The 15,197-nt window shown below is 38.2% G+C and overlaps 1 protein-coding gene across 1 annotated transcript in view; it reads left to right on the top strand.

Moving 5' to 3' along the window:
• Positions 1-9,985: 9,985 nt before the first annotated feature.
• The window catches only part of CD247 (CD247 molecule), a 56,422-nt gene continuing 51,210 nt past the window's right edge, over positions 9,986-15,197 (top strand). The window contains exon 1 of the mRNA XM_010218253.2: positions 9,986-10,522. Within this exon, the coding sequence (XP_010216555.1) occupies positions 10,465-10,522 (58 nt within the window). The 5' untranslated portion in view covers positions 9,986-10,464. The remainder of the gene's footprint in view (positions 10,523-15,197) is intronic.

Here is a 15,197-nt window from a genome sequence, read left to right as displayed (position 1 = left end):
ATGTAAGTGATCTTATGGTACTGACTTGATCCTTTCCATGGAGACACCTGTATGCATTGTGTGTCACTCCATAACTTATGATGTGTGAGACTAATGATGCTGGGCTTTTGTTAAAAATAAAATATTTTTGTGACATGTGTTGTTGGGCATTATTTAATGCACATTCAAGAATACTTCTTCCCTCCCTCACTCTTTCAAACACATATACTGTCTTCAGAGGTTTTGTTTTCTTGTGACTCTGGAGTCTTTCATGCTTGCTAGAGTACGTGGAGTAACTACCTTAAAGCATCTTTGTGCTTCACTTTCTTTTCTGCATTTAATACTGCATCTCTTTCATTTAATCGAGTATTAGGTACAAAATAATGCTGCCTCTTCTCTGTGGTAGCTGTATAGTATTTGATGTTTTGGTTTGTATAAATTTCCCAATATTTTATGAAAGATTGTGTTTTTTTTTTTTTAAGTCGTCTTAACTAGATATTAAGTGGATTTTATTGGAACAATTTTAGATAATTCAAATCTCATTACTGAGTCATCACTGTAATGAATATGTGAAGACCTCAACCAGATGCTGCTTTTGGAAAGTGACTTACAACAAAATGGTCTAGCTCCATGTACAGAGTTAATCAGAGAAGTCCTATCTGGACTTGTTAGCTATGCATCTTGTTATACATTTGGAAGAAAAGATTTTCATATGTATGAGTGGTACATAAAGCAAACTGGCTTATCAATCACACTAAACATCTATCTTTCTCCCTTAGTAATAGCTGTGAAAAGTTCAATGTCGATGTTAGCATCATTAGGTTTGAACCTGATTAGCTTATCAGGTTTTTGTTCCATTTCTCCTTCCTTTCCTTTCCTCTCCTTGGTCTTATCTTTGTCAGTGTTGGGTTCATTCAAGAATTCATTTTCGAGCATCTTCCCCTTTTTCCTAATATTTTGGTATACAATAAAAAGATAAGAAGTTAGTTTAGTTGGAAACAATGAATCACTGTTGTGCTTTGTGACTACACACGTTGCCTGCTGTGGCCTGCCTGAGGTAGCTGAGTGTCTTCTAAACACCTATGAAGTCACTCACCAGAGCCAGGGAGTTAACTGTCCCCATTGATAGGCAAGAATCTGAGGCATGGGACAGTTAGGTAACTTGCTAGGTAAGTCACAGGATGTTTTTTAGGTGAGGAATCTGATTGGGATAACCATCTTCTGGCACTCTTAACTACGGAGTCATGTCTTTGTCTGCTGCTTGTGCTGATTAACCTGCTTGTGTCTGTACTTTAACATTTCCAATTCCTTCTTTTGTATTTCAATGTAATATTTATATCAAATGGATTCTTGCGAAGTGCTACCTCATTATAAAATACAGAATTATAGGGTAGAGCTTGTGTTCCACAATCCAATTCTATCTGGAATTATTTCTCAGATAGTGTATATCTGTGATTTTAGCATCAAAACAGAGATTGCTGAATCAGAGTACTAGCCCCTCAAAAAACCCTCAGAACTTGCACATAAAAGAAATCAGAAGAGTTAGTACTACTGTTTCTTAAGGTAGAAAGAACCTCTGCTTATTTATGATAAGAGTCTAATAAAGTTTTTTAACAGTTTTTTTCCTGGATAACACACTAAATCGAGAAAAAACTTTTAAATTAGTAAACTGTTTTATTATATTGACCACAAGAGGGTGCCATAGACTTATATTCGGAGTGATTATTAGCTGTTTAATACATAAAATTGAATATTGAGTTCATCATAACTCGAAAATACTGGAGAAATGTGTGATGAGAGCATTATACTTGGAAATTCTTTTTCTACGGTGCTTTACATTCTCAATACTTTTCTCCATAAACGTAGCAATCTGCTAGCTGCTGAAAAGAAGCATTAATCAGTCTCTTAGTGCATTGTAGTCATTTTGTACTATGAAGTGCTCAGAAGTTAAGCCCATGGAAAGGATTTAAATGTTTTTAAAATAATAATAATAAAAAAGGTAGTAGAGGAAATTGAGATAGGTATAAAAAGCCATGCAATCTTGACCAGGAAAACCACCTCTGGATTCAGGACTTTTGGCTTCTTTCAATACTTACTAATTCAAATAATCCAAACCAAGATAGTTAGTTGACTTGATGATGCTTCGATGTATGCTCATTTTTTTTTGCATAGGCTAAAACATCCAGTTATGATTTATAAGGACTAAACATCAATGAGCTAATTGATCTTCTGCCAGACTTGGATGGTTTGAGCCAGTAGATGGAAGCACTGTCTTCCGTTAGGAAAACAGTAGCGCATAATGTTTAGAATAGGACTCAGTTAATCAAAATTACCACTTGTTTAAATTATTGTCCAAACCATGAGTGCTCCTCTAACATTGGGTCAGAGGGCTGGGAAAGAGCCAGGTTGGGAGTGACAGCTGGGAGAAGCCTCCTGACAACCTGCTCTTCCTGGCCTATGAGCCACGCTTGAGCTCTGGCCTTTGCCACTTGACTTACTTTGATCCTGCTGACTTGAGCTCAGACCTGCCCCACTACTATGGCCTTGTCTGGTGCTCACTAGGCTGGGGTTGACACTGCTTCTTGTCACTAGACCTGCTCTGCCCTTCTTGTTCAGATACTATGGGACTGCAAATGTTGGTGAGGCCACTGTCCCACCTGTCTTCCCCTGCTCGTCTTCCCTGGCAGAGCAGCAGGTCCTTGTGGCTCCAAAACAATTTATTTTGTTTTGTTTTTCTCTGTAGGGAAGTTCAGTCCATAAGCTTTTCATGCAGAACTCTTCTAGTTGACCCCAAGGCTTTTTGCGTGTTTATAAGAAGAATTTTCTTGAATATTACAGTAATAAGGCTAGAGCATAAGGCTCATTTATTCTGGCTACAGTAGTTAACATTATATCCTGTTTTTCTGTGGAAACAAGACATATGTAGTAACTGTGGGCACTTGTTTCTGTCAGTTTCCGTGCTTATCTTCAGTTGGATTCAGATTTGAAACTGGTAGCGACTTTGAAGCTACAAAGTTCCTATACATGTCATGAAAATGGGCAACTCAGCAGAGGATGCAAAACCCAGTTAATGTCTCATTCAGGAAAAGATGATCACTACTCAGCTTTATTTATGTAGGCAGTAGTCATTTGGCTAATCAGCTCTTAGAGTACAAGCTAATTGCTAGTTACCCAGCCAGAGGTTGTGAATGGTTGTTTGGAGTCGTGAGGAATGGGAACACTTGAGTGTATGAACAGGAGTGCTATGGAGACACTAAAAGTACAAAAGACTTTTTATTTTTAAAGAAGTTGGACTTCACTAATTATGCTGGTTGCAAAACAGCTTAGAGTCTTTTGGTTGATTGAGACCAAGCCTTAATATCTGAAGTGATTAAATTTCATATTCTTTTGGGTGTTTTTCACTTTATTCAAGGACACAGTTACTGTGATGATGCTTCTCTCTGTTTTTTTTTTTCCTCCAGATTTTCTTACTATTGATAGAAAACCCTAACAACTTCCAGTTTCTTCTTTACTACTAACTCCTTCACAGCTGTTAACCTTGACAGCCTTAACAGCTCACTTTTGCATATAGTTTCTCTAGTTCAAACAAAAAAGGTGGTACATTTATGGTGGCACGTCCAACAGCTCTTGCAGGTATTATAGAGAGCAGGGAGTCTCTCCCTCAACCTCAGTGGGCTGTCACTGCACCCACAAAGGCCTGGAACTATTTTATACTGGTTTTGACTTAAGTTGTAACCTTACTCATTTTGTTGCAACTACCCTCCTTTTCCACTCTATACAAATGTAAATAGATCTCAGCTTTGCAGGATTCTTATAGACTATTTATAAGTCATCTCAGTATTTCTAGATGAGAGGAATATTTTTGAAAACAAGATTACTTCTAATAACCACAAACACAGGGTACGTGACAAAGCCATGAAGCGAATTTGTATATGTATATGCAAATATGAAAAAGACTTTCAAAAGTTACAAGTTATATGTATGTAATCATGTATATAAGCATGTATATTACATAAAAAACAAGATGTTTAGTATTTCTGTAGTATATTATGCCAATAAAGCCTATTAAACACTGCCCAGTATTACAAAGTAAATTTTTCTTGACTGAAATTAAGCAGTCATTTAGAGATAAGAAACAGCAATAATTGAAAAAAGAAAAACGAAAACTGCAGTGTGATTTTAAGAACCTTGTTGAGTTCTTTCATATTGGCATTTAGCCAAAAACAGTTGCCTATCCAAGCGTGAATTGGATTTTTGATTTGTTTTAAATGCTTAAATGAGTTGCAATTAATTTAATCAAGTTTTCCCCCAGATGACCACTTGAAAGATCCAGAAGAGGTATGTGTTAGAGGGAAAGAGAGGAAGAAAATACAGGAAATTAAGATACTTAGGTCATAATATTTGGCTTGCCAACAGCTTTATATTCATGAAAGGCATCACCTTATTATTCAATTGTCCTTAGAGCCATCCAGGAAAAAGAATATTTAGCTTACTCTAATTAGAAGTAGCATTTCCAAAAATGGAGAATTGGTGGTGAAGTGCTGGAGTTTTCCTCATTTTTTTTAATAAGTCAAATTCATCTGCAAGTAACAGGTGTGAATGTTAAATGTTAATAATCTGTGAGAGAGTATCTTGATTATTTATAGGAAAAGGCTTAGGCTTCTGACTTTAAAATAAGATATAAGCAGTCAGATATCCAGCACATTTAAAACAAAGCTCCAAAGCAGTTCATAAAGGCTTCACACTGAGAATGAAAGAATTGGACATTACATATTCAATAGTCTCAAGACTACTGAGTAGTTAGAGAGGGTGTATTTCAAGTTTTTACTAACATCTATATAAGTTCCTAAAACCCATGCTGCATTGAAAATTTTAAGAGCAGAGGAGGAACGGGGGACTGCTAGTCACAAGAATCAAAATAATGAATAGGAATTCATTCTTGCACTGCATCAGGGTCTCTTTATTATCTCCCATAGGAAATGTACACTCATGGCCGTGTTTGTCTTCATGGTACCGCACAGGTGTCTGTTTTCTTTTATTCTTTCTCTTTAGATGTGGCAGGGTTTCTATTTGCACAATGCAGCTGCAAGGAATACTGACAGTCAAGTGGGGTTGCCTTGGTAAAGCAGTATTCTCACACACACAGGGGAGCAGTTGTAGTGAGACCAAGTCCTCTCTGCTCCCTGTTGGGAGCTGCAAAGCAAGACCTGGAGTTAGGCACTCTCCTCTTTCCAGCTCTCCATCTGCAGTGCTGGCAAAGATGCAGGGGACAGACTAATCCCCTTGGAATGCAGCAATTATCACTAAATAAGTATTAATTGATGCATTCCAAGAGGATTAGCACAGTGGAACCCAATTACAGCAGAGTGAAGCTTCACTGTAAGGCGCTATAGTGCATTGAAATTCAGTGAAGCAATGCAAGACTGTCAGTCTGCAACATTTTGTCAATATAAATTGGCCTTACACACTGTAAACAGCAGGCTTTTTTTTTCTTCTTTTCTGTGCATTAGTTCAGTGCATGAATGGCATGCCTTGCTGAAGGCTACAGCTTGCTTACTAGAGAGAGCTGTTGTCTATTTAACATGGATTATCTTTGTATGAACATCTCCAGAGGTTATTTGGATACTTGTTAAGTTGATTCTGGTACTACAGCTCCATTCCCTGCTGGCTTAGGGGCAAGGCCCTACAGTCTCACTGTAGATTCTCCCCTGTCTTTAAGGTCAGCCAGCTCCTCTATTAGGTGATGTAGGTATTAATTTTGCTTGCAAGTCCTAGCTGTACCAAGTAGGCTTGGGGGCCAGCTATGAGAACTGGCCTTTTCTTAGTCCCAGCTGTCTGTGGTGATGATTACAGGCAAGCTCTCTGTGGTGGCAATGCATGAGCCAGAGGGCAGTGTGTAGTTGTTTTTAATCCTCAGCTTGACTGTGGTGCAGGTTTGTTTTTTAGTTTTCATTTATTTCCTGTTAAAACTGCTAACACTGCTGCTTTTTATAGCGTAGCCAGTAAGCATAAAAAGGGCATGTTTCCAAGGGTGATTCAGCCCCTTGCATTAGAGTTCTTCCAGAATTTCCTGTGTCCAGGGAAAGAATGACATATTGATGCACAGAACCAAGTGCATACTTTGCCTATTTTGTGAAAGATATTATACCGTATAAATAATAAGCTGCACCTTAACGGTGTTAAACACAACTGAGTTTTAGATGAGGTCTACTTCAATTCGCTGACCAATTCAGTTTCAGGAACCATAAATAATATCCTGCACTCTTCCCAGGGCAGGTAGTTTTTGAAATGCACTTTCTTCCACAGATGTGCTTCAACAAAGAGTTAAGCTAGCTAAGAGGTTTTTTTTCACCCAGTAGGGAGGGTTTCATCTCCACTGGGCCTTGTCTCTGCTGAGGTGAAATTGCTACTGGTTCAGCTGAAGTAGTGTTTGCATTACTCTGTACTCTAGTGTTAACAAGGTTCTTATGATCTGACTGAAATGAGTAACCTGAAACATCAGCACTGTTTTAACTGCTGGGAAAAAAGCATGTATGAGGTTGCCTAGTGTATAACGTGGGCAGAACCTGCCAAAAATTCAGCTGCTCTATGTAGTTACTAGAGAAAAAAAGACAAATAGGCTGAAAAGAAAGTGGCACTATAGGAAAGTAATTTCTTGTAGGGTAACGAAGGCCATATGAACAGAAAATATCATTTTTCCTAGAAAAGCAACCCTTTTATCTTTTTCTGTACCTCTAGACTGCAAGTGATTTACTATCTCCTGTGCTGTGTTTTATTTTGAGAATAACTCAAATATAAGCATGGATATTCTCTTGCAGACTTTAATTGTATTTAGATTAGAGCGATACACTTACCTGGTTGCAAAAGTTGGCAGATAGAGAAGAGATAATTTTCAGGGGCAGTATCATGCAAAGCCTGGCTCTTCCCATACTTCTAGATGAAGTCTGTATACTCTTGCTCTGACCTTTCCCTATCCAGACCAGCATTAAAACATGGTGGCCCTAATGCTGTTCTCCCAGTGTGCCTGCTGTTGCCATTAATCTCACTTTCTTATACAGCACTTCATTCCTTTTCCTTACCTTTGGCCTTAACTCTTTATTCAAAGCGATAATTTGTTGCCTTTCTGCCTGAGGGAAAAGTTATGATCAATAACAGGAGGAGACAGGGGTCAGCAGAATAGTGATGAGCAGTGCCATTTGCTCCTCTGAAAATACTGTTACCAAAAAAATATCAAGAGCTAGTATGATATTATTTTCCCTTCTGGATAAGGGGTCAATGAGATTTAGGCAGCCTACAGTGGGAGTATGAGTCTTTTTCCTGTAACTGACACCTTACTTCAGTCAATATCTTCTCATTTGGACAAGGGGACAGAGAAGGCTTTATCAGGGTCCTGCTGGACTATGGACCATTTAAATCAGCGTAACCATGTCTGGGCTAATGATGCCTCTTCCAACATGTGGTGGTGGCTTTGCTGGGCCTCTGCCTGGCAGTGAGTCAGGGACCATACCCAGATTCCTCTTGCTGCCTCAGAGATAAGGAGCACAGCAGAAAACCCTCCTTGAGGCTCGGCAGGCCAAAGACAGGCAGGCCCTGCCTTCTAAGCATCTCAGAATGGCATACAGCACTAAGTTCAGGGCACTGCCTCATATTTTTGATATTGTTAGTACCCTAATTAGTAATTATTATTAAATAAAAGTCTAACACCATATTATCAATATATTACCCTTCACTGCTCATGAGAACAAGGTAAGGAATTTCTTGGTCTGCTTCTTCCAAGAATTTCAATTAGTTTGGCTTTCAAAAGGCTGTAAATCCTTTTTATAATCACAATAACTCTCACCCTGCCAGCCTTCTTCAGATTATTAGGAAACGGTTATCACCAATCCTGTTCCTATTCTTAGTAGGGACCACATTCTTCTCTCACCCTCTCATTTCTAAGAACTAGAAATGATAATAATATTTTTTTTAAAAAAACACTTCCCCCACTTTCCCTAGCTTAAGATCTGAACATGGAATTCATTAAAACGAACATTGTAAACATTCAGGAATCTTGTGCTCATCTCTTTTTTTTTGGGAGGGGGACACATTCAGCAATCTTGTCTTCGTGGTGGGTGTGAGGGTGTGATGGGAGGAGGTGCAGTAGGTTTTAAGATGCTTCTAAGTCATGTTTTCAACCATTTCCTGAATCATATTTATCTAAAATATAGTCTTTATTTCTGTTAGCATGAGTGAAGATTCACATGAAAAAAGAGCTTAATAGTGTGAGATTTTACAACATTATAAACACATGAAAATCAGACAAAATACTAATTAATGCCCTGATGCTTTCCTGGAGAAATTATTTTAGCCTAGTATCTCTTTCTCAGGAAGTTCTTTGTACAATTCTACATTTCTCCCTTTTTAATTTCATCTCTTTATGCTTGGTTGTTTCTCCTTTCCATTGCAATAAGTAAATCCTTTTATTAACTTACTGATGATAATAATAAAAAAAAAAGTGTTGAGGAAGAACTATCCCTAACCTTAGTTCCCTTTGATTTTTTCCCCATGCATTTAGAAATTCTATGTGTTTTAAAAACACTAGAAAGTGGTCTTAAAAAGACCCTCATTTCATGTTCTCTTTCCAGTGCTAATGCTTTCTGTTTCACTTAAGACTTAATTTCTCTGTCTGTAAAGCTTAACTGCCCAACTTTTGTAGGGCTAATTCGAAAAGTATGTTGAGGGTCTCCAGTAAAGGCATGGAAAAATTACTTAATATTGTTAGCGCAGATGAATTTCTCATCTTTATCAGCTCATAGTGTGAGATGTTCTCCATAGCAGCATTTGCTGGGTTACTGCTTAAATATGCTTATTCTCCTGTCTGTGTAGTTATCCACAGCTGAGTATCGAATGCTGCTTCTATGCCATCTGATCTGATCTCCAACTTGGCTTTGTGAGGAGCAAAACTTCAAGATTCTTCTAATTCAGTCTGCCAGTCACTGCTACCCCAGTAACTTTTGAACTGAGGGTCAACTTTAATCCAATTAAACACAAGAGTCTCAAGAAAATCCAGTTCCTACATGTAATTTCATGTAGCTAGCTAGAGAGAGCCTATTAGTACACTCAGCAAACCAGCAGCAGAGAAAACGTTATTCTTGCTTTTGCTGGCCCAGCAGCAAGCAGCTGGCCCTGGGCCACTTGGTCAGTCAATGCACACACACGGGCTTCGAGTCAGCCGTGTTCCCCACTGCTCCTGGCCCAGCAAGATCAGTACGGGAGAGCAAAGGGTACATGGAGGCCATAGAGGTGTCCTTACGTGCCTCGTCTCAGAGGAACGCTGAAGAGATCACGGAAACTGTGCTGAATGAAGAACACAGGCCTGCAGGAAACTAGAGTGCAGCTGCTGGGTGGACCTGCCCTGTCTGGAGCTGCTTAAAGTACGGTATTAACTACAGAGCTTAGAGCGCAAGGCTGAAAAATCCTAGTAATTCCTAGAAAATAGTCACACTGAAACCACACTTCCTTATTCTCGACGCACTGGTCTACCTTGGTGTCTGTGACCAATGGGCAGCTATAAGCCGTAAGTAGGTTGAAGTTCGAGGCCCACACACTCTGTGAGTATAGCATATGCAGCTAGAGGTGCCAATTTTGATGTGCACGGAGGGCACCTGCATGCTTGTATTTGAGAACTCTTTGTGTGTGGAGAACTCTGACACCATTTTGCACAGGCTGCAGTGACTCCGAGGACAAAATGGTGTCAGAGTTCTCCACACACAAAGAGTTCTCAAAATACAAGATGCGGTGTGTTCACATCAAAGGGCACCTCTGCTTCCTGGCTGCATGCAAGCACAGGGAGGCAGGCAGTGCCAGCTGTGCCGGCAGTTCATGTTGCGTGGACACGGTCTGCAAAGGCAGAGAGCGAGGCCAGCTCTTTAGGATACGGTCTACCAGATAGCCATGACAGTGCAGCAGCTTTCAGTCACTCGTGCTATTTCCTTCATTCAGTTAGGGATTTCAGAGCAAGCTTTGTACCTTTACCAGTTCAGCTAGTTACTTGCTGAGGAATGACTTGCGCTTGCTTGCAATTTAAACTTATGTTTATGACATTCTACGTCCTGAACATAGTTATGCAGTATCCTTTGGAAGCATAGAGGAATTTCACACCAGATATAATTCCTAGGCCCCTTTTAGAGATCGGCAACTTCAGAATTAGAATCCATCAGACAAACTAAAAAAGAAAAAAAGTCTTAAAAAAAAAGAGAAAAGAAAGAAAAATACAAAAGGAAACCCCAAACATCAATACCAAGAATATAAAACCCAAGCCTCTGAAGCCGCCTGGTTGTGTTTCGGCTATGCTGCCGGCAGGTGGACTCTGAAAGGCCTTATAGAACTGGTGCTTCCTGCGGAGGCAGGCAGAAGAACAAAGCTCGTGGTGCTGCCTTTTCTCCTCCTTGCCCCACTCTGCTAAACCGTGGCCTCCAATTCCCCGACACCGCCCAGGGGAGCGAGATGAAGTGGAAGAGGATTGTTATCTTTGCTATCCTGCAGGCACTGCTCCCAATTACAGGTAAGGCTGGCTTTTATATTACAAGGAGCTATTTTAAAACTCTTTTGAGGTGGGGAAAGCGCACAATGTTTCTGTTGGATTCCCCACCCTTCTGGTAGCAGGAGGATATCTACATGTGAAGCTTGACCGTATTCGTCTCTCTAATTATGGCTAGTTATGTACTAGTTCAGGACCAGGGCTGCAGGACTCGTCCAGTATGAAGTTCCTTGCTGTAATGATGCCCTTTGGAGGGTGCGGAGGAGGAAACGAGGGCAGCAGCAGTAGGTAACTGTCAGTGAGGCCTGCTTCAGTTGTGTCGGAGCAAACGCGGGTGAGTAACGACTTGTAGCTACATATGGTTCTCAGCCTCCACCCAGGGAGCTTTCCTTGGGATTTAAAAAGAAAAATTTGCTACAGTATTGAAAACGTAGTTGCTTCCAGTAATGTGCCTAAGAGAGGCTTTTAATTTAGTTAGATGAGTTACTTCTTAGTAGTATGTTGAGTAGTTGGTTTGCATACGCAGCATTGGAAATAGGGGAGAGTATGTAAGGATAGAAAGCCTAAAAGTCTTCCATTCATGTCATTCCCGTCATGCTTGTCTCCACCAGACACAGTTTAAAATGAAAAAATATGTTGCCTTTTCATATTTGTTTCTTGTAGTGTATACATTGGCTGCTCTTTGGCAGAAAGTAATGCAGCCTTAGTATGCACAGATCTTCAAAAGTTCATTTTGGGAGAGAGGAATGTTCTTAATAGTTCATAGGAGCAAGAAGAGAAAAGACACAGAGAAGGCCTAGAGATAAACCTGAGTTTGAAGAAGTCTACAACTATGAAAGACTAGTAGGCCATCTTTGTGCATGTATTTAAAACAAAATCCACTGAAAGAGTTTCCTCTGTAATGCGAGTAGTGAATATTTTTAAAACACATATGCCATCCTTGCACTGAAAATCTTTGGAGACCATAGCAGACCTTTTGTTGAAGTTTTCTGGAGATTAGAGAAAGAATTCACTGCCACTCACACTGTGGAACCAGTTCTAGTAATTTGTGGACGTGCACTCTCGGCGGTAAGTATGCATTCTTACATTTGTGTCACATTTATTAAGCCTGAGGCCCTTTCTGATACCTAAGTGCATTGTGGACACTGTATGCAGAGATGAAAATATGAGACATGAATAAACATGAGAATACCCTCTTTTCCTGGGTCTGTGAAAAAGGTTCTGAAATTTACAGACCTTTAAGATTTCTCAAGAAAAGATGATTTTATTCCATAGGCCTATACAGAAATTACTTACAATGTATCTGAAGAAATCTTTTCTCATTTTCTCCTTTTATCTGTCCCAAGACATCAATATTTTGCTTAGTTCATTTGCACATTTTTAGCAAGAAAAATGTTATTGAAAAGTATGTAAAATGATGTAATACAGTTTGCAAATGGCTAAAGTCAAGCACTATAAGGTTCTTTGGTGAATAGTTCTTAGGGATATTCATTTTCACAAAGAATACATAGGATCAAATTTTGAACAAACCACAGTCATCATTGATTTTGAGATTTTTTCTGAAGGATATGAGAGGAAAAGCATGCTTGAGAGGATACCTGTAGTTCTTTAAGAAGTAGTAGACATTAGCTTAAGAATAGGGGTATAAAATGAAAGAAAGATAGCACAATATTCATAGAATCATTCTGATGTTATTGATGCAAGATACTGATATAGTAATAAAAGTGGAAGCTCACCACCATGTTCAAAGCTGATGAGACCAAGCAGATGAGTGTTTTAGCTCAAAGCTTTGAACAGAAGCAATCTGCTGCTGCAACGCCAATTCAAGTAGACAAAAGAACAGTAAGCTGCATACCATCTTACAGTGAATTCATTCTACATCACACTAATGCAATTTTGTACTTTTTTGCTAACTATTTATCTTAAAGATGCTGCCAGGATTGGGACTGATGAATTCATAATGACTTTCCTTTTGATCTTTTGAGTACTGAAGTAAATATGACAGGTGCGAGAAACATTTTGTTTTTAAGCAATTCTAGAGACAGACAACAGATTCTGATGAAGATTTTGGATTACTGACAGCAGACCACTAATTTCAGATTATTCAAACTTGACCTTTGAATAGTTACAGAGATAAGTTTTCTGTATTTTTATTTTGTATCATATCCATATTAGTATGCCATATTTCTACATTCAGAAGTATGAAAGAGTTGATTTGGAAGTTTGTCTGAGGTCACCCTATATTTATTCATATAAAAAGTGCACAAAAAGAAATATTTCAAATTTCTGAGCAGATTACTTTGTTAATTGTGTAGGTCTTTGATACATAAGAACCATTTTAAGAGACCCAAAGAATCCCAAACAAAATGGCAAAATATCTTTCCATATTTTAGAGAGTTTTTAGTCTGAAGTGCGACAGGCTTCAATAGCACTAAAGCAGTTGCTGCGAACAATGTTGTAGAATTGCTCCTACTTTTCATTTAAGGCTCTTGATATTATATTTTGATTTATATATGTATATATACACACACATATATATATACACACACATGATACATGCAAAATGACTCACAGTTATATAAATATGCACATACGTACATATGTGTAAGGGTTCCATAAACAATAATATGTTTTGCAGTTCTTTACAGAACCACTTTTTTTTTTTTTTTTTTTTCAGAATCATGCATTAAACAGAATTGGGCCAAGTATTTTTGCCAGCTCTGAGGAAAGTAAAACATATCTGCCTGTGATGGATATTACTTGTGCAGCTCATTCTGACAATATTTTGCTGCTCTCCATGAGTGTCTCCATTGGGCACCATGGCACACAGGGTACCTTTTTTTCAGCTCATAGTCAGGAATTCATTACTTCTTTCCTCAGAGTGCTTATTAAACAGATCTGCAAACTAATGGATCTGAAAACCAGAAGTTGTTTACAGGACTATCCAGGAAACTCAAACAAGTAAATGTAAATTATTTTGGATACCATCTCCACTTCCACATCCCCAGTCTCTAAGCTATTTTAGCTGGATTTGTCTTATGCGTCGGGATAAAGAGCTGTAGGCAGAATTTCGTGTTTTCTTTCCTTTTGGTCCTTTCTGTTCACAATGATTCATTAATAATTCATGAAAAAAACTATGAACTGGCACATCTGCAATCTGAACAAAATCTGGACAACTGCAGTCGTTCTTTGTGAGAGGTCGAACTCTTGCAGTGCTATGTTTGTTTCTTGAGTTCTTGTTATAAAGTAAGTGCTTTCTATCTGAAACCTTCCCAGCCAAATTCCTGATGAGTGAAGTAACAGGTTAATGATCACATTCCTCTTTTTTTTTTTTTTTTTTTTTTTCGTGTACACTGGAGGGGATCTATATATAACTGTCTTAAAATGTTTTTCTCTTTTAAAAGTATAGCCATTTAAAATAAGACTATGTATATAAAAAGTCAAAATGGAGAAAAAATATAGCAGATGCACTAGCAGCTTAAAAGAGATCGGAACTTGATTTATGAGTAGACATTCATGTAAGGAACACTTTTGACAGCCCTTTTCTGTTATTTGCACAAATTTGAATTGCAATTAGTGCCACAGATAAACCAGTTAAACTTTCTGTGTGTTTATAATCCTTGTTTTCCTAGCCGCTTCTAAAGTGTAGCCAAATATCCTTTAAAAAAGATTTGTTTGCACCATGCCATTGCAGACAAACATCGAATAACTCCCTCCTCCAACTAATCATATATTTGAATATCTGTACTGTTTGTAAAAAAAGTAGAATGCATCAGCTTCTTCGGCAAAATAATATAGTATGTATTTTTAGAGTGGCATGAACGGACGATACAATGTAGAATTATTTCTGAATCGTTTATCATGCTAAAGGTGTGCGTGCATCTGTGTATATGTGCATATATACATTTGTATAAGATGTTGTGGATTTTCATTGTCCTACTGATATGACTTCAGTCAACAGTTATATTAGAGTTCTGATTGATTTTTTTTATCATCAAGAAAACAGTTTATGCTGTTTCGCAGTCTTTGAGAATTTGAAATTTTACGGACTGCAATAATTCAATATTCAGAGATGAGTTCTGAATATTGTTCTGTCGATTAAATTCAGTTCTTCACCTTTAAAAATAAATAGTACTTGTATTTTAAAATATTACTATCCAAATCAGATTTCTCTGAAAAACAAAGGAGATGGTACGTTCATGTTGTCATATGCAACGGGTTAATAATTTTATATATAGCCTAGATAAATGTGCATCCAAATGAGAAGCTTAGTTTGCAGTTCTTCAGTCTGCTCGCTCAAACGCACAAATTTTGAGAAACAGTGGAAATATCTAGCTACATACAGTGGATATGCCCATCTTTGCAAAAAACAGACTTACGGATGCGCAGTTCTTTCACTCCTTTGACAATTTATCTATTAAAAATAGAAGTGAAAAATATCTATGATGTGCAAAACATCTGTTCATAAGCGCTGGTGTGTATGCAAGATCTGTTTAAGTGGTAGAAGTTATATTAATTTTTGAACTATATATGTTGGAAATATTAGAATCCCTACAGGTTTTCTAGTATTACACCAAGCTTTCAAAGCCTTTTATGCGTTTGCTCATGACACTTTGCTACATGGTTAATTCAGTTTTAGAAATCAGAAACTGTGCAGTCAACTAGGATAGACAAAAATATACAAAATGAAAGGAAGAAA

This window comes from Tinamus guttatus, unplaced genomic scaffold (assembly GCF_059628265.1).
Source record: "Tinamus guttatus ecotype Peru unplaced genomic scaffold, ASM5962826v1 Tinamus_guttatus_pri_ptg000035l, whole genome shotgun sequence".
NCBI lineage: Eukaryota > Metazoa > Chordata > Aves > Tinamiformes > Tinamidae > Tinamus > Tinamus guttatus.
Note: the sequence above shows the minus strand (reverse complement) of the source record. Positions and strands in the feature narration are given on the sequence as shown.